The 25,330-nt window shown below is 39.9% G+C and overlaps 1 protein-coding gene across 4 annotated transcripts in view; it reads right to left on the reverse strand.

Moving 5' to 3' along the window:
- The window catches only part of MYLK (myosin light chain kinase), a 185,879-nt gene that overhangs the window by 71,332 nt on the left and 89,217 nt on the right, over positions 1–25,330 (reverse strand). For 2 of the 4 annotated variants that reach the window (XM_035129122.2, XM_060275882.1), the window contains exons 12-16: positions 12,272–12,409; positions 10,569–10,766; positions 7,208–7,454; positions 2,831–2,905; positions 1,383–2,425 (exon numbers count right to left, since the gene is read on the reverse strand). In XM_035129122.2, coding sequence (XP_034985013.1) covers positions 1,383–2,425; positions 2,831–2,905; positions 7,208–7,454; positions 10,569–10,766; positions 12,272–12,409 — 1,701 coding nt within the window. Of the gene's footprint in view, positions 1–1,382; positions 2,426–2,830; positions 2,906–3,147; positions 3,310–7,207; positions 7,455–10,568; positions 10,767–12,271; positions 12,410–25,330 lie in introns of those variants that run through there. The other 2 variants (XM_060275899.1, XM_035129141.2) reach the window with 2 other exon arrangements.

The raw sequence follows: 25,330 nt of genomic DNA on the forward strand, positions 1-25,330 counted from the left end.
AGACACAGGAATATGGAAGTAGACCATTGGTCAACCTTGCTTGTGGATTTCCAGAGTTTCAGACCAGGAAATTCCCAGTCTTTCGTAGAGATGCCAGAGATGGAACCTGGGATCTTCTGAATGCAAAGCACTAAGTTAACACGAAGAGTAGCTGCTACCTGCTTGTTCAATCACCAGCCCTCTACCTGACAAACAAGTAGCAGCAGCTATGGCAATGGGGAGGTTGAGGCCCCACAGAAAGAGGGCCTACATTTAAAGCCTGTCTGACCTTAGCTATTGTGAGGAAAAGGCACTATGCATCTCCTCAGAAACATGTTTATTACTGCTGTTGTTTTAAATGTGTACCAATTTTCCTACTCCCCACAACCCAACTTGTTCCAGTGATGAACAAGTGTATTAAAAATGGTGGTTGCAGGGCCATGCCCTTATGAGGTTCGGGTGAAATGAGGCCTCAAGATAGTTCCAATTTAAAACATTAACCTGTAATGGTGCTTTGTGACTTGGGCACCTGAACAACTTTGATTGATTAAATCCACTCTGCATGCTCCAGGTATCTGTGGCAATTGCCATATCCATCTCCCTCCCTCCCTCTGTGAAACATCAGCATATACACAGGGTGGGCTAAATTGTTAGAATCCTTTGCACTAAGCATTCCTAATTCTTGTGCAGAGAATTGGACTAGAGAACTTTTGAGTCACCACTGACCCTAAAAACAGTACGAAAACAGGATGTTCTGTTCAATAAAGCATTTCCTGAATTCAAGTATGCTACTACTGTACTGCATTTGAAGCCATTTGTCAACTAGTATCAAAATTATTTAAAATATCTATGTTGAACATACTAAGAGTCAAGTCACTTATACTCTTATTTCAGAGGATTCCTTTCCAGACTTCATTTCCAGAACATGTTTTAAAGTATAATTCTACCCCAAACTCATTTCTTTTCCTTCCAAAGTTCCCACGACTCAGCAAGAGTCATGCAAACATTTTCACATAATAGGAGAATCATACCTGAATTTAGATACTGAAATTGATATGACCCCCTTGCTATAGACCAGTTTCCAATTAAATACTCATTAAGTAGATATTGGATTTCAGAATCCTAAAACCACATATAAATATAACTTAAACAAGAACGGAAGACGATTCAGCTTGCATCTGCAAGTTGTTAGATGCTGATCTGCAGGAAACATGTTTAATAAGACTATTCCTTGTCCCCAGCACGCCAGCAACAAACACATCTGGAATCAATTACAGGGTTAGCACTAAAATAGTGATATATATAACAAGTTAAAAAGAGCAAAATTTACTTAACAAAAATGAAAGAAGTAGGCTATAACAGCAGTGAGCCACACGGCTGCCTTGCTGTTTGCATCATTTTACCTTCTTGAGAGAGGACAATGAACTTCGACGATTTGATGACTTTCCCATCCAGAGTCCAAGTGACAGCAGCAGGTGGATCTGAGGAAACCTGACACTGCAAGATTAATTTGTCACCTTCTACAACATGAGTATCCTGTAGCTTTTCAGTAAATGATGGTGCTGTTCCCTTCGGCTGCTCTTTCTTGTTACCCTCTACTTTCTCTTCAATTATTCCTCCATCGACTACCGGTGGGCAACCACCTTTGCAGTTGTTGTCATTCTTATCCTCTTTCTCCTTCAGTTTGGTATGTGGCAATTCAGAGTTGGTTCTGGCAAGCTGGGCTTCAGAGTTAATGCTAGCATTCTGCGTTATGGGGCTAGCATCCTTGGCTTCTGAAACAGTGCTAGTATATGGTATTTTAGAGCTGGCATTCTGGGTGTCCAGTGCCTTGGATCCTGGTGGATTTTTGGAGTTGGCACTTGCATCGGCCACTTTGGGGTGGGTGCTGGGTTTATGCACATCCGGGATAGCATTAGCATTTTGGGCTTGAACACCAGAATCACCATTCTCAGTTGGTGCTTTTTTCTTAGCGCCAAGCACAGACCTAAAATCTGGGGTAGCTGGCTTTGGGGTAGGTGCCTTCTCTGGAAATGAAGGTTTGGGGGCGCCCTTTTTAGCCAACACCGCACGGAAGTCTACCTGTTGAGGGGCATGGACTTTCCTTTCCTCTTCCGACAAGGTCTTGGGCTTGACCTGCCGCTGCAGGTTAGCACGGAAGTCCATCTGTTCGGCTGGAATTTCTTTCAGCTCCTCCTCAGAAAAACTTTTGGTGTTGACTTTCTTTGCCAAAATGTCACGGAAGTCAATCTGTTCAGCCTCCTGCTGCCTAAGCTTCTCCTCTGTACTCTCCCGGGTTTCTACTCGCCTCTTGAGCACCCCCCGAACGTCCTCCTGCTCTTCCTCAACTTGCTGGACTTCACCAGTGCTCTTTCTGAAGTCTCCAATGCTTCCAAATGTCAGTGCATCATGATGATCAGCATCCCTCTGTTCCGTCTGCCTCCCACTGCAAGCAGAGAAGGGTTGCAGGAAAGGGGGAGGGAGAAGGGGAGGGAAAAGAGAAAAGGGGCAAGCAAAGAGTTGGTTTAAAATATCAAGGAACCACCTTAGAGCCAGGGCAAAATATGTTTATAGAAGAGAAGGCTGATTAGAAGAACTTGCTCCATTAGTTAACTGCATCACTGATGACTTCAGGAACCATATAAGGCTACACACATGCAAAAAAATAAAAAAATAAAAAGTGCTCCACACTGGCTTGGTACCGTTTGCTTCAGCTATGTGATGAAAACAATTTGTTGGGTCACATTTGGGGATTAGGCTGAACAGCAGCCAACTTGAGTCTAGAAGGTAAGAGAATTAGCAAAGCAAAAAATAGAACCCACCCATGTAAGTCCCTGGGAATTGTACTTACTCTCTGTGTATTTCTCCTGTGGAAGTTTCTCTCAGCATCAAAGACACTTGACAGCTGCATTCTCCAACTTGGTTCCTGAAAAAGTTAAAATCAGAAAGTAAACAGAGTAAACCACATACCCAAACCACCCAAACTCAAACCTCACTATGCTTGGTTTTCCCTGCACCCAGCCAACTATCCCAGCAAACATCCAAGTTGCTATCACTGTCTAAAAACAAACAATATTACCCACCCCTGGAACTTTTCTCCCTGCTTGAAATGCACATTGAGTCATTGTAATGAGCTTCAAAATAAAGGCTGGTGTGTGTGTGTTTTACCTCCAAAATAAGCAACCTGAAGGAAAATAAATATCAAAAGTTGTGAACTCCAAGCAAGGAAAAAGCACTGTTTTGCAATGCTTAAAAAGTTCTCCAAGCCTTGTCCCTGTGTTTGTTTATATAAGAGCAAGCTTTTAACTTTCCTAACACTAAGATATTAAAAGCAGGGACCCCTCTTCCCTTCCCTTCCCCCGCCCCCTCTTCTCCTTCCCTTGCAGATTGTTTCAGTCTGTGCATGTTTATATTTAAAAAATTAAAAAAAATAAATGTGTCGCCATATATGGTGCTGAGCACTTATTCTTCCTTTTGCAGAAGAATGCCAGAGATGCCTGTTGGAAATGACTCCCAATAAAGAAGTCATTAAAATACTTTCCCCTTTTCCCAACCACCCCCCAACCATGTTATGCTTCACAGAAGATACATCTTCAAAATGGCTCATCTCCCCCAAGAGATGCCAAGTGGGGGAGGGGGGAAGCAACACAGATTTTATGGCTTCAGGCAACTCTATAAACAATGCTACTGCATTCATTTAAAAGAAAAGAAAGATGGATTGACCCTTTGCCAACAGTTAAAAGGAGGAGATATTTTATCAGAGGGTGGATTTTTAAGGGTTTCCCAGTATAAGCCCAACCCCATGACTAGCCTGGAAGGTTTTTCTTTTAATTAATATTATCTGAAAGATTTATCTCTCTGGAAACATTCTCAAGATACTGGATGTAGAAATAGGAACATGAGAAACTCCTGGAGTATTCTTTTTTAACCGAATCCCATTATGTTTTCAAAATGAATGGGATTTAGCAGAACCTTCAGAACAGAGACATACGACTAAAGTCAACCTGCTGAACATTTTATTTAAGATGTGAATCGAGCCACTATCTTCTACACCCACACAATTGGCTTAGACCATATGATCGAAACCAGGGATGGAGAAGTTGTGGTCCTTTTAAGTCCAGCTCCCATCATGTCTGACTATTGGCCACATTGGCTGGGGCTGAGGGCAGTTGGGAATTGGAAGCAATGCCATCTGAATGTTCACAGGCTGCAAATACAGGTAGGTCTATTCAGAACTAGATTCAAGTCATTTTAAATCACACTGATGGCATGTTTACAGCTAGGCAATTTGGCATGCAAACTCAAGCTCAACTCACAAACATGTGTTTACACAAAATACTTTTGTCACTTGTAACCCATTTGGCGCCCGATCATCTGCTCTACAAATAAAGATCACTATTATGGGAGAGCAGGAACCCTGAAGCTGCCCATTTATAAATAGTACCTGGACAGCAACCTGGTCTCAGCTTTTCTCACTGTGGTGAGATGTACAGTATTTTTAGTTAAATTGTACCGTTTCTTTCTAAATTTGCATGTCCATGTACACAATTTTAGTGCAAATTCATCCCCCCTTTTTTTGTGACGCAGATGACATCAATTTGGGAGGGGTAGCTAATGCCCCAGAAGACAGATTCAGGATTCAAAGATGACCTTAATGGTTTGGAGAACTGGGCCCAAAGTAACAAAATGAATTTTAACAGGAACAAACATAGTTGCACAAATATAAGATGCAGGACACTTGGCTTGTTAGTAGTGCATGAGAAAGGGATCCAGGGGTCTTAGTAGACCACAAGCTTCGCATGAGTCAACAGTGCAGTGCAGCAGCAAATAAAACTAATGCTGTTCTAGGCTGCATCAACAGAACTATAGCGCCCAATCAAGGGAAGTTATAGTACCACTCTATTCTGCCTTGGTTAGACCACACCAGGAGTACTGTGTCCAGTTTAAGGAGGGTAGTGACAAGCTGGAATGTGTGAAGAGGTCTGGAAACCAAGCCTTATGAGGAACAGCTGAGGGAATTGGATATGTTTAGCCTGGTGAAGAAGAGACTGAGAAGATAGCCATCTTCAAATATCTAAAGTGTTATCACATGGAAGATGGAGCAAGCTTGTTTTCTCCTGCTCCAGAGGGTAGGACTCAAACCAATGGCTTCAAGTTACAAGAAACGAGATTTTGACTAAACATTAGGAAGAACTTTCTGATGGTAAGAGCTGTTCAACAGTGGGACGGACTCCTTCGGGAGGCGGTGGACTCTCCTTCCTTGGAGGTTTTAAAGCAGAGGTTGGATGGCCATCTGTCATGGATACTTTAGTTGAGATTCCTGCATTGTAGGGGGTTGGACTAGATGACCTTCAAGGTTCCTTCCAGTTCTAAAGCTCTATGCTTCTATGAACCTTCAAAGCTTAATTAGATTCAGTTTTAAATCTCTACAACACAACTTCACTTTCAAAAAACAAGCAAACGAAAACCAAAAACTTGTACCCACAGAACATTGAATTGGGGCAGTAAAATTTAAGATGTAATCCTAAGCCTACAATACTTCCCTGAAAGTAGAACTTACTTCCTAGTGAGTTCCATGCATAGGACTGGGCTGCACAGGAAACTTTTGTATTTAACTAAAACTAAATAGGTAGCACAAGACAGTTTGTTTAAAAGTTATCCCAGGCCAAAAAAAGTCATGTAGGTTAAACAAAATCAAAAATATTAACCGAATAAGGCAATACATCTAAGCACAGTAAATAGCATGTAATGATATTATCAGTATGAGGCTGTACCACTGCTTTTCTTAAGACCATACCAGGGAATATACTTTAGCATTTGATCAGCCTTGCCTGGAGGAAAAAGAATCTGAACATGAGTTGTTTTCCCCTCAGTCAAAAACATTTAAGTTGACACAATGTTTAAAGAACATACCTAAATTCAAATCCTACAAAAGTGGTGAATGGTTCCATATGTGGGCAAATAAATGCTGTGCAATACTATAAACTGCTTTGATAGGCTTTTTGCAAACAGCACAGAGTTCTTTCCACGCTATACCAACGAATTAGGGGTGGTCAGAAGGCAGACTGGGATCTATTAGATTTCTGGATGATTTGCAGTAGCTTTTCAAAGGTTTCTGACTCTCAAACTTTAACAACAGCAACAACAAAACTGCTTCCCCCCTCCCCACAAAAGGACAGGCTGTTACTACAGTTCAAGGATTCTAACTCAGATGTAGATTTGCAGTTATATATTCAAGTCATCCCAGGGAATGGCTCACAGAGTATGGTAAATAACTGGCTCTGCTCCTTGATCCACTACTATGACCATGGCACTGGTTGGTGAACCTCTGGGTTCCAGTAAAAAAATATGAAGCCAGCTCTGCAAGCCTGAAGTCTGTCCATGACAAAAGAAGTATATAAAAACAATTTTTTGACCTGCAGTCCATACACGTTTCAAACAATTTTGAGAAGCAGTGAATCCCTGTTTGTATTGCAGGAAATTATCATGGACAGAATGCCCAGTTTGAGCCACCTACTATCACATACAACTATGTTATGCATGCCTTTCCCCCTACTCTGAGTTTAAAAAATAAAATAAAATCAGCCTGGACAGTCTGCAAGCCAGAGCAGAATAAAGGAGAGAGAGAGAGAGAGAGAGAGAGAGAGAAACAATTTAACCCTTTCCTCGCTTCTTATTTTCAAGGCAAAATTCCCTATCCACCTGCAGGGGGGAAGGCAAGAGATCACCACATCTTTACCTGTATCTCTGTCACTGAGGGTTAAAATGCCACTTTGGAAAGTTACTCTCACCAGAAAAAAATGACTGCCTGATTTTCATTTGTAATAAAGGAATGGGGAGCAGAAGGATAAAAACACAGAACCCCACATGCTGTGTAGTTTGAGCCTTAAAAATCCACTGAAAGCAGGCCAATGTGAAAAGCAGGCTATGAAAAGGCAACAACAGTGAAATGCTTGCAACATAGCAAGCCTGGGCTAAACATCAGTGGCTGCTACAAATATAAACATAATGCCCACAATGTCAATTTCCATGACTATCGGTACTTATGCATGCTCTGAGAAGGTGAAAATAACCATTCATTTATAAATTACTAAAGTGTCTTATAGTTCACATTTAGGACTACATTTCATGTACACCACTTATAAATGTGAATAACTAAGTGGTATAGAAATGGCATGCAAAAATAATTAAATCTGTTTAGCACCATATAACTTTGCACTTGACGTACCTGAGTTGTATTTCATACTGCCCAATATGAGATGGCTGTACATTTCTTATAATCAATGTGAAGATGTCTTCATTTTGTAGGAATTCACATCCTGCTCCTGGCAGCACTTCCTGCCCATCTTTGAACCAATGAACCATAGGGAAAGGATCTCCAGCAATGGCACAGGAAATAAGGACATTCTGCCCAGCTTCTGCTATCACTGATCTTGGCTTGCTAATGAACCATGGCTGAATGCCATCCTGAGGCTCTGGAAGAAAAATAAAGAAAAAAGAAAAACTTGAAAGAAGTAATGGAGGTGGGTGTGATTCAAAATATAAATAGCTAAGTGGATAAATTCAACCTGAAGTTACTATCTTATGATTCACATTAATTTACTGCATTTACATCATTTCTTCTTTTGTACACAGCACAGGTGCTTCATCATCCAGAGAGAGAGCTATCCTATGTGCATAAAGTCATAGTTTAGCACATCCAACCTAGCATGTGCTAGTAGGGCAAGCCCAGTATCAAAGTTCTTCTCCTCCCAAACCAACATTGGAAACTCTGGTAGCCATTCTAACCCAAACAACATTAAGCCTTGATGGATCTGAGACCAGGATCCATCTGGCTCAGCAAAGTCTCATCAGCATTTGAACACCAATTTGACTCTTTCACACTATTGCAGAACATCATATTGGGCCATGACTGAAACTAGTTGTTCAGGAGTGCACCTGTTAGAATTACTAAGGTAGAAACACAATGAGCTCAGTAAAAAAATAAAAAATAAAAATTCTTATGCACATGAAAATTTCCTTCTTTCCTTTTTCTTGTAATTGGTACTTCTCCATTTTTCTTCCTTTCAGGCAAAGGAGATGAACCCACCTGCTGGCCATGACCACAGTGGTTGTATAAAATTAATCTGACTCTGAATGGAGAGAAAAGTGTCACCATAAGAAACAGTGAAAGTAGGTGAACATGTCTTAGATTTGATAGCCACCATGGATTTGAGCAGATTGACTTTAATTGTGGTAAATAATTCATTTATAAATTCTGCCTTCTTGTCTGTCAAAAGAACACCTATGCCAAAAGACCAGAATTGCTATCCTCATTTGAATTACTTTCCTCCACCACCTTGGGAATATCCAAAGGGTTAAACCCTCCATTTCAGAATCTTAATGCTGTTAATCCTCAGGTTGCTGGTTCCTTTCTTATATTCAGAGGAACTAAGGAATGGGAAAAGTCAACATCTGAAAAGTTATGAAAATCAAATATAGGCACCTGAAGTTCTGAACTGCAACTCACAACACTGAAGCAAAAACTATTTGGGATTACACATAATTAAGTCAATGGAGGGAAATAAAGCTTGGGGCCTTAGCTAAGGGTGTCTCCCTTTCTTCTAGTAGCGAGTACAGCCATAACAGGGAGATTTATCTAGGGAGAATCAGCCTTCTTTTAAGGGCTTGTTTGTATTTGCAGATATCCACTATTTTTATGATCCTAGCAATAAAAGCCAGAAGAATGTCTGGCTTCTGAACAAGTTTTCCAAGGGTCCAAAGTTTAAGTTAGGAAGAAGAACAACATGAATTTAAGTGCCATTTATCAGACCTATTGCATGGCCTCTAGTATAGGGGCAGTAAAAAACAATATATTTGCTTGTAGACCAATTTTTATTTTCATTGTGTCTAAGAAAATTTATATACTACTTGACTGTAAAAAATCCTCTAAGTGATTTACAAAAAATATGAAATAAAACAGTAAAAACATATTTAAAGATGTTCAGAAAATTTAAAGATATTCAGAAAATGTTAAAAAATGGCAGTAGCTTAAAAAGTTAAAACACAGGTAACCTGTTTGCATAAACAAAAATGCCTAAATAAAAATGTTTCAAGCAGGTGACAAAATGAATACAACAAAGGCACTGCTAATCCCCCATCCTCCCATTGTTTACCCCAAGCTCCCCTCTCTACTCACAGCTTGCCCCAAGACTCCCTTTGACGGATGCCACGGGGAAAGAAGAGGAGAAAAGCACACTTCTTTCTGTTGGTAGTGGCAGACAAAGGGGAGATGGACTGGGGTATGGGAAGGCCTACCCCACCCACTTTGCTTGCCTCCTCATTCACACACTATCTCCCAAACCAACCATTGGCAGCACCTGGAGGAGAGCAGGGAGGCTTGTAAAGTATGAGCCACACCAATCTGCCTGCTTCCAGTTACCTTCTGCTTGTCCCTGCTTGCTCACCTATCTGCCTCCACCTCCCGCCTGCTGTTCTGTCCTCATGGTGCAGTCAGCATGGCCATGTATCAGCAGCCACATGAACTGCAGTGTGACAACATTTTTCCTTACAAAAATATAGTATGGTGATATAGTGGTCTATAAATATTTTTATAAATAAAATATTTTCAACAAGCATCATCCATGCAGTTACCTTACTAAGCACTCCTTTTAACTCCTCTTTCCCCTCTGATACTGATGTAGAGTTTGCTTTGGTTTCCCTATCTGCATTTTTCTGTCCACAAAAAATTCACGGCAATCACTCATTGTGCTCCTTAGTGGTTTGGCTATACTTCCCTTTTGGATTAGTTCCTCATGCTCACTTATGATAATATCAAGGCTGTTTCTGTATAAGCTGGGCCAAGCAGATTTCCAGAATTTTTTAACTTTAAAGCCTAAAGAAATACTTGATCCTGTCAACCATGGTGAAATTGAACACCTCCAATAATACTCCAATAATACCCACCCTATCATCCATCCATCCATCCATATTGTTACTTTATCCACAATGGAGAGGATCCACAAGGAAGAGATATAACAGTGATACAGATGAATGCAGACTGTAACTTGATCTTAAAATGCCATATTAATTATTGACAGTCTGCTAAGTTTCTTGAAGTGTAAGAAAAGTGTGGCTGGATCAGACCAAAGGCCCATCTAGTCCATCATCATGCTCTCACAGTGGCCTATCACAGGCAGGACACAAGCATAATAATGTCCTCCTCATGCTCCCCAGCAAATGAAATTCAGAGGTATGCTGTCTCTGGTACTGAAGATAATATAGACATTTATTGTCTTATCCCTGGCTTATTATTGACACTCATGTGCCTAGCTTTCCAAAAAAATTGCAGAAGCAATCTACCACCTTTACAAACATCTTTATATTCTGATTTAATACTCTGCTATACTTTACCTGGTTTGGAGTTTAGAGTAGATTCTTAAATACGCAGCCTTCTTGAGAAAGTTATACAGAAAATGAAACTACAAGGGGAAATTTGAATTCTCTCCTCTCTCTATGAAACTGTCATTCATTGGGTACAGTAGAATGCTTTCCTGTGTCGCTGTCACAAATGCTAAATAATGCTGAGAATGACGGAAAAGAATGATTACCTTGTACAGTTAGTGTTGCTTCAGTCTGAATTTCTCCTAAGTCATTCCAAGCCTCACAGGTGTACTTTCCAGTATCCTCAGGGAATACCTCCTGGATATACAGGCTATATTCATTCCCCTTCTTCTCAAAGTGAAAGTCCTCCGTTTCCTGGATTTCTTTCCCATTGTGCAGCCAAATTATTTCAGGAGGCGGGTTAGCTGAGCCACAACAAAACACAAGGCTTTGAGATAAACCATAAGCAACAACGGAAGCGTGCGAGCTATTCTACTAGGCCAACTGCAGTCATGAGATAAGGAGGAACAAACAACTCACTTTGACTTCCTTTTGCATAGGTTTTTAAAATAGACCTATTCTCAGCTACATTCAGGTAGCTCAAAATTACACTGAGGGCATAGTGCATATAATGGCACTTAGGTTTAGCTATTTAACAACCCTCCTACTGTCCTATGCTTTCCTGTGAATCCTGGAACCTCAAGGCTCTGCACCATCTTTCATCTCTTATCCTCGGCCCTACTTCCCCTGAACTAGGGTGACCATTTGTACTTCTTTACAGGAGGCAGTCCTCTATTGAAAGATCAGTGAGAGGACAGTCCACTATTTGATGCTGTCCTCTATTTGAAGGGTTGTTCAGTCCAGCTGCTGAATATCGATAAAGAATCCCATGAAGGGAGAGCAGCAGGAGCCCTGAAGTTGTCCATTCACAGTCTGCATCCAGACAGCAGGCTGAGCAGGCACACAGCTCACCGGACAACAGATTCTCCGCCCCTCTGTATTGTTATTTTTATTTACATTATAATATTTATTTCTAAATTTGTATATTAATTTATGCAAATCTTATGCAAATCTGCCCTTGAGAAGGGGTGACACACAATTGCAGTCCTGCCCTTCTTATAGAAATGTCTGCAGCAAAATCTATATAACAGCATATTCAGAAGTAGCATGTAGTCTCTTTTTTGTGCTTTTCTCACTATGGAATTGTCAGATTACAGCGTACTTTACAGTCCCATGGTAAACAATGATATTTTTTTTTCAAAATAACAAAACAACAAAACCTTCCACTTCCTCTGCAGTCGCACATGCACCCACATAAAGACATCCACAATTCTGGTTTTCCTAAGCACACCAGATGTAATAAATTCCAGGTGAAGATTTCTCTATAGCCTCCTTTTTACACATTTTAAATGACTCTTCCCCACTCCACCGACAGTGGCTGGAAATACCACCCAATGCACTTTCTTTAAACTCTATCTGTTCCATGCGGATGGAATAAGGGTTTATATGGATTATTTTTTGGTACTTTCCACTGGGCTGTGGGTGGGTTACAGCGCTGGCCTTAAAACATACCATATGTGCCAGATAATGCCCTAGTGCAAACTAAAATTGAAACCCCAGCCACACAAAACATATTGTCTGAAAGGGCCCTATTGTCTGCCTAATCTTTGAAGTCTTAGGATGGGTTAAGAGCAAAATATGTTTAAAATAAAATATGTTTAAAAAATATGTTTAAAAGTTTCTTGAAGATATGCATGAAATTTCCTGACCAAGACAAGCCTCTCTAAATGTTGACTTTCCAAATGTTAGAAGGAAAAACTGGGATATAGAAAAGTGCCTAGAAACCAGGAGGAGAAACTGCTGGGTTAAAGTAGCCTTGTCAAACCTCAAAACAGGTGACCATGATCCATTAATAAGCACTGGTTCTTACCCGAAACCTCTACTGTCATAATCACTTGGCTTCCATCCATCACCTTGAGGTCACTTAGGCCTTTCAGGAAGATTGGAGGGAAGGTTTTGTTGACTGGGGCAGGATGTGCTCTTTTCGGTTTATTTCTGCTCTTCTTTTCTGCTTGAACAAGCAAGACAACAGTTCAAATTACGAAAGACATGTACAAAGTAATCAACTGCTTTTCAATCAGAACAAAAACGGAATGGGACAGGGACCATTTCCAATGGAAAAAAGCCCATTGCTATTGTTGATCCAGCAGCGAGGCAGTTGTATGGAACAGAGGGTTTTCTTTCTGAAACAGAAAACAGCCCCCTAATATATTTTTCTGTTAAAAATTCTTTATTTGTTTTTAAAAAATGCAATATTGACTAAAGTTGTGCATCTATTTCTATCATACTTAATTTTTTGAAACAGGAATGCTAATTTTGGCAGTACGTTCATTTTTATGATGGAAATCCTGCCCAGGAATGACAGCTTCAACCTACTCCAAGTTAACAAGCCCTCCAAATACTTAAGAAAACGTTTCCTTGATTGCATAATATTCTTCCTTAATACTAACTATATTCACATTATGAGGGGGGGGGGTTTAAAATTCCCAATCAGAAAATCTAAATTCCATTATTAAGTGAATTTGGTTCTAATCTTTAACCAATGTTCAGGTTGAAAAAATATGAAAACAGATATGTCATCAGTGCTATCAAAAACATACATGCAATAATGCAACTTAAGACAATTTTATAACCAAAAGCTTTAAGCTGGTTGACAGATAAAACACCTGTACCATAGGTTATTCACTCTAATTGTACTCAACAAAAGGGAAAACACAACTTCTGCATTGCTTAACCTTTTGAGATCACTTAATGCAATAACACATGTTACCCCTTCCTTCTTTATTCAGAACCCATATACCTACCCCATTCAGGCAACTATTTCATACACCTAATGCCACAATATATAGTCATTAAAGATACTACAGCACTCTTAGTCATCTCTTCTGCTCCCAAAACAAAGATCCTCTGTGATTTATGAAAAAAGTGCATTTCCACTAACCATTTGTCATTATTCCTTAGTCTGTCCTGGATGTATTAACATGGAAATATTCCTACTAGCAGTTTCCTAACTGTTCCCTGTATAAAACTATTCTCATTAATGGATATGTCCATAACTTTTTAATTTAGTGGGATACATACCAACAAAAATGCTTTGAGGATTAAACTATCCTCTTATCCATATCTAGACATGGTTATACGAAGGGCTAGCAAGAAGATGTGATCCAAATCTCTAGATCAGTAACAGAATCTTAATCTCACTGTGACACAATCTAGGTCTGTTCAAAGAACAGAAAACTGAAGGACTAGTTCATAGGTCTACTTAACATCAGCTACTCTGAGTTGAGAGACAGCAAACCCAAACCCAGTTTCCTGGGTGTAAGCACCACTGACTTCAGTAGGACTTGCTTTTGAAGTAGACATGTATAAAACACTTCCAAATCTCTAAACATACACAGAACTTGGCAAAATTATGTAAAATTATGTTTCCACGTTTGGAAGTGAGGCTCATCATGCAGAGAAAAAGCAGCCTGCATTCAATCTTAATTGACCTAACAGCATGACTTACACTAAAGTTTCCCAGGACCTTCAGTTTGATGTTTGCTACAAAACCAGAAGTGTAAGTAGTATCATCAAGAAAATGCCCAGCTGAAAGGAAACTGACTCATGTGCTAACTCCAAGATTCCCGTGGTCTATCCCTCTGGGAATCAATGCAAAAAAGGAATGCATGAACATGACCACATAGCCTTCCCCCCGTTCAAATATTCAGTGTAAATACACCTTTTTTAAAATTTAGCCTAACACTTACAGTGTGCATTTTTCACAGTAGAAGAGTAAAAATAAAACAATAAACTTATGGGGGGGGGGAGAAACTATTCAATTTTCTGGAATTTATTTTACTTTTGAAGGACGTTTCATGGTGTAATTAGCACTCTGAGTCAAAGTGCAAATTACCTACATATCAACATTTAATTACGGTAGTAGCCAATCCAGAAAAGAGTGCTGTTGTCATGATTAACTAAATGGTTAATCTATCCACAGAACCTACTGATGATGGACTTCCTGTTTACGGGGTGGGTGGCAGAGGAAATGGGCTCTATTCAACTATGTTATATTCAAAGTAGACCCTCTGAAATCAACGAACCAAGCTCATTCATGTCCTTTATTTTCAATTGGTAAACTCTGAATAGGACCAACAGTAGATGCAACCCAATCTTTCCACTACCATAGTCCAAGGAACGACACCAAGAAGCAGCAACCAGTAGGGAGAGTTGCTGTTGCACTCAGGTCCTGCTTGAAGGCTTCCCATGGCCACCTGGCTGACCACTGTGAGAACAAGAAACCTGGACTAGATGGGCCTTTGGCCTAATCCAGACATATTCTTCTTATGTTCTTAGGAATTCTTATAAATCCTAATTATCATCATTGTACAAAGTTAATTTCACATATTTCCACAAAAGCCCTTCAAATCTCCATTGACAGTAGTTACTCGTCATTCTCTTACAGTCATTATTAAGTACTGTACACTAAAATGGTATCCAAACTGTATGGGGAAGGACTGTTTGTTGCTGTTGTTTTGTACAGCTACCCTCCCCCATGCCCTCTATTTTATCCACGGAACAAAGGATATCATCACTGTACTGATTTATCCCAACAGTCCTCAGTAGTTTTTCTTAGTTCTGAGAACTGCCATGGGCCACTCTTGTGGCCAAGAATGGCAACATTTATATTCTTAGCTCTTAAATCTCCTGTGAATATCACTACCACCCGCATATCTAGCAAACACACAAACTCTGAGAAACTGGTCCAGCTTCAAGCTTTTCTTAAAAGTTGAGGGGGACTAAACTTTTGCTGACACCACTGAAACAAGGAAAAGCAAGGTGGAGGGAAATGCATGCTGCTCATAATAGTTTAACACTTGATCCAAACTATAATTCACATTTATTTCTCTTTATGGACTCTTTTAAGCTGGGAGTGCCTATTTGCATATTTACATTCAAATGAACTGATACCACCCAATAGCATGAGGCTAATGACCAGCCCTGCAAACAACAAGAATACACTGGTTCAAAAGTAGCCAAATAGCAATCTTATTTATTTGTCAGTAAATTCTCATCCTATTTAACTGAGCCTAAAGTGAGTGTAATGTGAATAATCTTCTGTAGTGTTTAGTTTCTGGAAAAGATCTAATTATACCAGAGGAATCTGTTTGCCAGAGCCATACAATAATGCAGCCAAATAATGCTTAGCTTGAATCCTTTGCAGACACACATGCTCAGCAACATTGACCATTTATGGTGATTAAAATATTGTGTTGGCTCCGAGTCCAATAAATCAACTGAACTGCAGAAAAAGACTTAACTCACAAAGTGCTGGTTTGCTAAGCTCACAGAGGAGAAATCACACACAATTATGCACAGTCAAGAAGTCACAGAACAGCTTCCAAATAAGATTATATTCTTCACAGGGTTCATCTCCATTCTGGTTTACATCCAATCTCCACTTTTTAACAGTGCTTTGATACTTTAATACTGTCAGCTCCATAAAAAGAAAAAACAGCTTTCACGGAACAAGAATATAAAATTTATCTGATATTTTTTTTAAAGTTGCAAAATGTAGAAGTCTTGTTAAAATCAAAATGCACTGATATATTTCTTTCTTTCATGAATACTCCTTTCAGCTTTCAATTTTACAGATACAAAAAATAAATCTGGAAGCAATTTCTGTAATATAGTGCAAACCCATCCAGATTTCTATTAATTAGCTACTTCTTCTTGTTGCATTAAGTGATATACCTTTTAGACAGAGAATCTTCTCCCCAATTCATAAATATATACAAGACAACCAACAACTGAGCAGGATCTGCATAGTTGTGTAATTCAACCTGCCATCCACAGACTTAAATCAAGAGAAATGCAAGCAGCCCAGAAATTGTCTTGTTAGTTGCACCAGCCTCTTCCAACTTAAAACATTTCCCACCCCCTATGGCTGTAGTTCTTTCAAGACTGTGTGATAGCATTTAATGAAGGTACAGTATTTAAAAAATACTCTCCAGCACTGAGTTGAGCTTATTCTAGAAGGATCTGTCTCTTTAAAGGCAGTCCAATATTCAGCAAGTTCAATTTGACTGCAACACTGATGGGGAAATTTGGACATTCCTCCTTCATCTGTGCTCCTTCTTTCTTGATTGGGAGGGGAGAAAGAAATACTTTGCCAGGCCCATTTTCAGCACTTCCCAAAGCGTCAAGCAGAGGGCTGGGAACAGCCCTTGAGCTGTGATTCTAAAGTACATGACAGCTAGCTGGCTATTAGAAGTTTGGGAATCCTGAGCAAAGGATTTAGAGGGAGGGGGGCAAAAAAAACCACCTGTCAATCATGTGACTTCATAATGATGTCATGCTTAACAGGAGGTTAGCCTGTGGCATGGTGCCAGATAAAGATCTGGCTCCCAAAGTCAAAAAGATTCCCCACCCAATCCTAAAGAGTAAAAAAAAACAATTGCTGTATCTAGAATATGGTTTTTGTCAATGCATAAACAAGCAGTGGCAGTAACAAAGACTGCCTTTATCCAAAGTAGGCTGGTGCACCAGACAGGATTTTAGTTGCTATATAGGACCATGCTATATTTATCTTGCAATGCCTCCTGTTAAAGGAAGGTACCTCTAAACAACATAGCCTTAATAAACTTGAAGCTGCTTTGAGTTGTTCCATGTGAAAGGCAGCAAAAATATTTTTGTTCCGCCAAGGATTTTTAGAGAATTAATTTGATTCACTGTTCATCATTTCTTCTGTATTTTTTGATTTTATAATCTTGTGAAGTTTTAATTATTTTATTGTGCGCCACAATGACAATTTTATGTGACGTTGATTTATAAGTATCTTATAAGTAACATAGGAAATAGTCATGGGACTATCAGAACTGCAAATTGTCTCTTAGTGAATCAAAACAAGCTGGATGGAGAAGGACAGGAGTGTTCAGTTGTGGCCAGAAGAAATACACAGAAAATTATTATGCTTCCTAAACCAAATGAGACATATACAAAACTGAGTTTGACGGAAGGAAACAGCAGGAGTCAATGCTTCAACTCCGAATTTTGTTCAAAATCTGCAGTATGGGGCAGATCCCTGTACTCCACCTCATCATATTAACTCATTTCCTAGATCACAAATGGCCAACTGGTACCCGACCACCATTAATTCTGCAAAACAATTTTGTCCAACCCCCTCAACCTTTAATTGTGTTCCACTAGAAATGAAATTCAAAAGGAAGGCAACAAGACAGAAGTGCTCTGGCTTCCTCTTAGGAATCAGTTTCACTGATGGCACAAGTGCCCCTGAAACTTCATCCTCTCTTACTTTCTCTGTTCTTTGCACAGGTTTGGAGTGGATGCACAAAGAGGAAGCATGTCTGCCTACACTGAAACTGGTCAGGAAAGGATGCCAAGGATATTTGTATCCTCACATCTTTCTTCCTGTGAGTTTGAAAATGATTGTACAGTCAAAGTGATCCGGTTGTCAATTAGGTTGTGGATTACTAGCATGTAATAAGTAAAGTGTTCAGTTTACAATGTGTTAAAAAGGAATACGCCCCACCCTGCCACGCCACACATCACAGAATGATCACAAAAATCAAACTAACATAAGAAGTCTCAGGCAGAAAGTCAGTGTAAAACAAAAGTCACTGTAGGTTTAGTTCAATTTGGGTACAGGAGATAAAACTTCACCATGATTTATGTTTAGTTCAAGTTAAAAAACATGAACAATTTCAGTTCTCTACTCTTGGTGCTAAAGCTGACATGTTAAACCATGCAATAAGGTAAGTAAGACATGTGAATGTGTGGATCTAGTGAACATGAAGCCAACATCATATTGTCCAGTCACATTTAGCCCCCATTAGAGCAAGACAGTTTCTCTTCTCAAAATTTAGTTAAAAGGACCTGCTTTTATATAAGACCACTTCTCAGCTTCACGCCGCAAGTTCTCCTGTTCACTTTCCTTTTCAGACAACCTGATGTTTCACTAAAAACAAGCAACAACAAATCCCACAAAACAAAACCCCACAGAATCACGACACTTTAGCAGACTTCTCTCAAGCTTGTTTTATATAACAAAACTTATTTTAGGCCCTCTTGCATGTTGTGTTCTTGATCTATGCAAAGGAACCTAGTGTCCCATCTCTAGGGCCTGAGGCTTTCAACTAGGACCTCAGTCATTTTGTAACTATTTATTTCAAAGTTTGTTCTGTACTCTGTCTTTCAGCTAATAAAATTACACACAACTGCCTGTAAAACATATGAATGTTGGAATATGATAACGGAAAGAGATTTACTAAGATTTACAAGGAAGCATGTTAGTACTGCCAGTTTGATTCTACTTCCAAGCTTCCACTGTATTTATAGGGTTAGAAGCATCCATTATGGTCCTTCAGAGGTGTGTGCAAGTTCTATATGGCCACTTTGCTCACTTTTTGAAAGTTATACATGCTAAAGGTAAATACAAGTGAAACAAAATTTGAGCAGTGGAGCAATTCTGGAAGTGCATTCATCAAAAGATGCAACTTCATGTCCCAGGTTAAGCTCAAGGAAAGCCAGTTTTTGCAGTTGCCAGGCACTTCAGCTGGGAATAACATTGACTAGCAAGCCTTTGGACATAATAAACCACCTCACCTATCATAATCTTTGGAACAGTTTTGCAGCTTCTTTTTTAAGGAAAGGAATGTTCAGGTGAATCAATGTTTCAGAAAATAAACAAGGCAAAGCAGCTCCTCCGACAGGCAAGACTGATAACTAAACCAGCATTAGAATGGCTGGTATGTACATTTCTCTTTATCACAGTGAGCATCTGGGCCCACTTCAATTGAGGGGGAAAGCAAACAGCAGCAACAATAGTGCAACTACTATTTCAATATATATTTGTACACATATGCACACACCTTCCCCACAAACACAGAATAGAAAATTCATTGTCTGAAACTAAGGGTGTATTCTTATATACAACTCCCATGTCTATATGCCATAGTGCTTCATTACACAACTTATTCTCACATCATGCTTAGACATGCACATTAAATAAATGTAAGAAGCTGCTTTCCAGTAGTGCATTGTCAATATACAACAAAGCCTTTTGATGCATGAGTGTGTCAACGTATGGCTGTTACTCACCCATACACAGAGAAAACAAAATGCAGCCTCAGACATATCTGCACAGTTTACATAACAGCAAATTGCCATTTTCCATGTGATAATTACACAGGTCACTCGAGTTCTTGTATGGATGAAGGCTACAACCACAGGGTCTGCTATCGTGTTTTAGTGTTGTGTACAATCAAATCCACCTCCTTACATTGTTTGGTTGTAAGCTGAAGCAATAGGAGCGGCTGGGGGAAGCCAGCCATCAGATGATGATGATGATGATGATGATGATGACGACTGTCAAGTGCTCCCATGAATGGACAGATTAAGCTCAGCGTTCTCCATAAATTGCATTACTTCCAAAGTAACATGCAACATAATGTTTTGCATTCTGTATGGTCCTAGAACATTGGCAGATGACAGAAACTGATAATAATTAATAATAAATAAAATTAATAATAATAATAATTCTATTATTTGTAAACTGCCCTTCACCTGATGCTCACAAGGTGGTTCACAACATAAAAAAGACAATATGACAACACAAAATAACTAATAAAACAAAAACAAACCAACAATCCCCCTCCTACATAATAGGTGTGACACTCTCACACACATGCAATCCCTTAATCTCTAAACATATTCAAAAGAGTTGCTTTAAAAATTGGTGCACATTAATTTACATATATACACAGTATTTTGATTTAGCGTGCCACTCAAGAAAGCAACATGGTTTTACAGTGCTATAAACAAACACAAGAATAAAGCCACTTCTCCAAGACATCCAGAAGGGAATCCTACCTGAAAACACCAAGTTGTATTTTGCTCCTGAAACAGGTTTTGCAAGCAATGTTTCTCTCCTCTCTTGCTGTGATAAACTGGTCACAGCAGCCTCTCAGGGGAAAAGCTTTCAGGTGACTCTAATCTGCTTGCCTGCTGGTCAATGAATGGTTGCTATAATCAGATTATGAGGACTATGGCTACCCAACACAAACATTTAATGCGGGTAGACTATATAAATATCTGTGGCTACTCCCTGGCTTCTAGCCTTGAAGGTAAAGAAGGTAAGAAGAAGAAAGTGTCGTGCAAACAACACCCCTCATGGTGTAGATCTTTCCCTCGCCAGGAAAGTGTTGGAGAGTACAATGGCATCCTTGCAAGCCTGGGGATGTGCTATGTGCTACTTGGCTCCTCGCCCAAAGGCAACTGCTACCAGATAAAAAGCAGTAACAAAAATAAATAAATTTATAACTATGACAAAAATGCAAACTGCTCAATGTAGCATGTGAATCCTTTCCCATCAATAAGAGCAAGTATCATTTGATGAGAATAAAATCATTGTATCACTTCATATTTTGTTGCGTTTGAACCATGCACATTGCACCCTTGCATGCATGAATGAGTAAAAATAACATACTTAAAGCACAACAGGTAATTATGCACAACATGCATTATGTCAAGGAGACAGGCCATATAAATGGAGACAGAGCCCCCATTGTGGAGCACTATCCTTCCAGAGACCCATGAGATCTTTCAACAGAGACCCAGTGTGTTGTAGGAGAAAAGAATCAGAATCTTGTATAAGTGATACAATAATTCAATTCTTTGCTGAATTCTTTCACTGAGAAAGAAACCATCTCCCAGCCTTACTTCCTAAAAGAATCATTGTGAGAATTAATGGGGTGAACCCTAGGTCACAACACCAAGCCTTCTTGTATAAATGCAATATGTGAGCATCAAAGGTGCACAAACAAATCCACACATACAATGAAATTATTTTCTTTTCCCGCCATCATCTACTCTAGCAGAGAGGAACCTCTGACCCTCTGGCAGGCCCGGGCTTTGGTCTTTCAAATTTCAGTGGTGCCCTGTGCAACATCAAAATTTGGTACCCCCACCACCTCTCACCTTCCATTCTGCTCAATTCACTACGTGCTGCCCCAAGGCTTGGTGCTCCCCATTTGGCCCATAAGACTATTTGGGTGAAGTCAGGCCGAGCTGCAGTAGACCTAACATCATACAGTGGTGCCTTGACTTACGAATTTAATCCATTCCAAAGGCACCTTCGTAAGTTGAAAAAATTGTAAGTCGAAAAATGCCATTGGAAACGCAATTTTCCATAGGAATGCATTGGAAACGGAAAAAATCGTAAGTTGAAGCAACCCTATCTAAAAATTCATAAGTCGAAAAATCCCTATCTAAAACCGCCGTGGGTTTTTTCCGGATGTCGAGACATTCGTAAGCACACGGCCATTACCACCATTCGTAAGTCGAAAAATGTGATTGTCGAGTCGTTCATAAGTCGAGGTACCACTGTATATGACATCTGATTTGGGGCAAGTAAAAATTAAACTCTAGGCCAAGCTTCTGCTCTTATGCAGGCCATAAGTAGGTATAAACAAAGCCCCACTAGCTTGTCATATGTAGAAATATAATACATCATGTTGTGAGCTGCAGAAACACAGTATATGGAGCTGTCATTCATGCACTACTTCAGAATAAGGGCTCCTCATTGGATGAGACCCTAATCTATAGCATACATGATTTCTCTAACTCAAATAAAATGACCCAGATCTGGGCAACACAACTGCTAACCAGGGTGTATGCAACACCTCCAAAAAACAATGTAACATGGACATACAATGTAGGGATGGCCATACTCCTGGTAGCAGGAAGATGGGTGAAGATCGCACTTTACACACAAGCTATTTTTACATCCATTTGACAGAACATCTCCTTTTGTGCTGATAATATGCTTTCAGTTTTAGAACTTGATCCCATAATCCCATGGAATTTATAAAGACATGCTTTCTTTTCTTTATGTTATTTTCCATTTCGTTTACAAGCTGCTTATATGGGCCTTTTACAAGACAGTTAATGTCAAAACCCTTGGTTTAGTTCAGTAGTTTTTGTTCTCTTTTATAATAATAAAAGAACAGGGAAAGCTCTGAAAGATTTCTGCAGAAAAAAATGTGGGGGGCCACTTTAAAGACACTTAGCAGCAGGTAAACTTCCCTCAATCCTGTCAGCTGCTGCTGCTACTACTACTACTTCTGCATCACCAAGGTGTCTGAAAGCAAAATGATTTATACACTGAGGTCCCAGGGCATAGTCTGAAGCAGACACCTTACTGAAGTTAAGCAAGTCTGGGGCTGGTCAATGACTGGGTGGGAGATTGCCAGGGAAACCCTATGCACACTGCTTTGAATTAAATAACAAAAAGGGAATGTAACAGAAATAAAGCAGCAGCTGTGAAAAAGCAACAGGTACTCTAAGGCCATTGTAATTGTAAAATTAAAAAGAAAAGGCAGTCACTGTATAATCTCCTTCAGGGCAGAGCTATGCATTGCACTACAAACATGGATTCTCCACTCTGTGTTTGCTAAAAAAATGTGACCTGGAAGGAAGATTTGGCTAGAGTGGTGGTGGTCAGGAGAGCTGATGAGCAAAAATATTAATCTCTTGGATGGTGATAAAATATTAATCTCTTGGGTGGCTGAGATCACAAGCTCTGTGGGATAATATCAAACACAGACATACTTAATTTAAGCAATGCACATCCAAAAGGATCAAAGAAGACATCTGGCCAGACACAAATGCTGTTCACACAGATATAATACAGGAGAAAGGGCACAATGAATTCAGTTACAAGGATTCTGATACCAAATTTCAAATGATAAAGGTTCCGCTGCATCATAAGATAATTCGATAGTACTTCACACATTATATAACCACAGACCTCAAACAGTCTCAGCCAGACCCCAACTGTCTTGTGACTTTTGAAATTAGGTGAATACATCTAGAAGTGTAATGGGTGAATATACTGTAATGCTCTTTGATAGGAATTTGCTCAATACTTTCTTCATTAAGATTAAAATACTAGTCTTATGCAAATCTTTGTCATCTAACACCAAAGGTTTATTCATTATTTCTCTTCTGCCTTTTACAAAAATTAAAACATGACAAAAAGTGCTGGGGCAAAAAATCTATTTCAGCTCTCTGTGACCCCAACAAATGGGATATTTCATTGGACATGGGAGTGCTATTTGTGGGACAGAAATGTGTCATATAGCAGAGGAACACTCATTATCCCTAACTCGCTTTGCATCTGTGTTCTTTCTGATTTGTGGGTGTTTATTCCCCAACCCTTGGCAGGGAAAGCCCTGAGCAGCAGCACATTGTATATTATACAGTGTTACACCACAAGTACCGGTGCTCGTTAGGGAGCTTTAAAGATATGGGAGGAATATGTACACAGATTTTTGAAGCTTCAATTGCAGTTTCAAGCCTATTTTCAGCACAAAAATCCATGTTTATCTCAATCTGAGACAGCAAAAATAAAATCCAAATGCAAACTAATGAGGTTTTAACAGGATGCCCTAAATCTGTTAAAATGTTAAACATATGGCTCTCAATACATTTAAAATACTTAAGTCTATTACTGTAAAAAATATTCCCCATTTAGTTTATGCATCCCTATAACTAGGCTGACATAAAAAGCACACCAAAAATCCAGGAAACAATCTCTACTCAAAACAGCACCAGGTAAATTTGGGTAGGGTCAACTGAAACATACAGATGACTTATACCAGGGGTGAAGGACTGGATCCAGCTAACTTTCCAATGGAACACTGACTGGTGAACAAGGCTGCCAATCACACACCATCACATTACCAGGTGATTCACAGCTTGTAAAGGGCCAATGAGGAGCACAATCTAAGTATGCTCTGGATTCTTCCTTTGTAGCCATAGGCTGAATGCAACTGGGGCAATGGCGGCAAAGGAAACACTGGGAACATACCCTTAAGTGAACTATTTCCAGCTATAGTTCAGTGGTTTTTTAATTTGGTGCTTTTTTTGGATACCACTACAAGATGACAGAAAAAGGTACCGAATTTTAAAGTGCTGAATTCTACTAGTGGTTGAAAAGGAAGAATCAGGAGCTCATTTCAGTTTTACATGTCCTGTGCCTGAAGCCATATGATGGCAGCTGATTGACAGGTGGGTGGGGAGTTTAGGCCAAACTACATTCTGGGACATCCAGTGCTATTTTTCTAGAAAAAGTGGTGCCTGAGTTCACCATTAACTTATTCTCTTAGAATGGCAATGGCACCCACCTGAGAGGTGCCGGAGCAGACCTCCGGTGAGCTCTGTCTGGAAAAAAAAGCCCTGGGTAGCCTTAGGAGTCTAGGAGGTTTGTTTAATTGTCTGACTGGGTGGCCATAATGTGGTTGGGAAGTGTGTGTTGGTTTCCCCCCAAGTAGTGGCACATGAATAGTGCTGATTTACTCAAAACAGTAACAAATGAATGGAAGACCAACCAGAGTAATTTGAGAGCACATGATCTGAAGGAGCGTCTCCACCCCCATCGTTCTGCCCAGACACTGAGGTCCAGTACCGAGGGCCTTCTGGCGGTTCCCTTGTTGCGAGAAGCCAAGTTGCAGGGAACCAGGCAGAGGGCCATCTCTGTAGTGGCGCCCGCCCTGTGGAATGCCCCCCCATCAGATGTCAAAGAGAAAAATGGCTACCAGATTTTTAGAAGACATCTGAAGGCAGCCCTGTTTAGGGAGGCTTTTAATGTTTAATAGATTATTTTATTTTATTTTTCTGTTGGAAGCCACCCAGAGTGGCTGGGGAAACCCAGCCAGATGGGCGGGGTATAAATAATAAATCGTTGTTGTTGTTGTTATCTTGGTTGTGAGCCCTAGAAAACCTGTTCCTTGCCTTGCAGGACTTTTTCCACCTGGCCTGGGAGGGTGGGGCCTTACTGACTACAGCTGCAAGAGCTGAGGCTGCTGAACAGACTCTTGGGTTGGGGGTATTGTTGTTGGGGGGAGTTGTTGGGGTGTGTGTTGCT

Source organism: Zootoca vivipara, chromosome 1, assembly GCF_963506605.1.
Source record: "Zootoca vivipara chromosome 1, rZooViv1.1, whole genome shotgun sequence".
Lineage (NCBI taxonomy): Eukaryota > Metazoa > Chordata > Lepidosauria > Squamata > Lacertidae > Zootoca > Zootoca vivipara.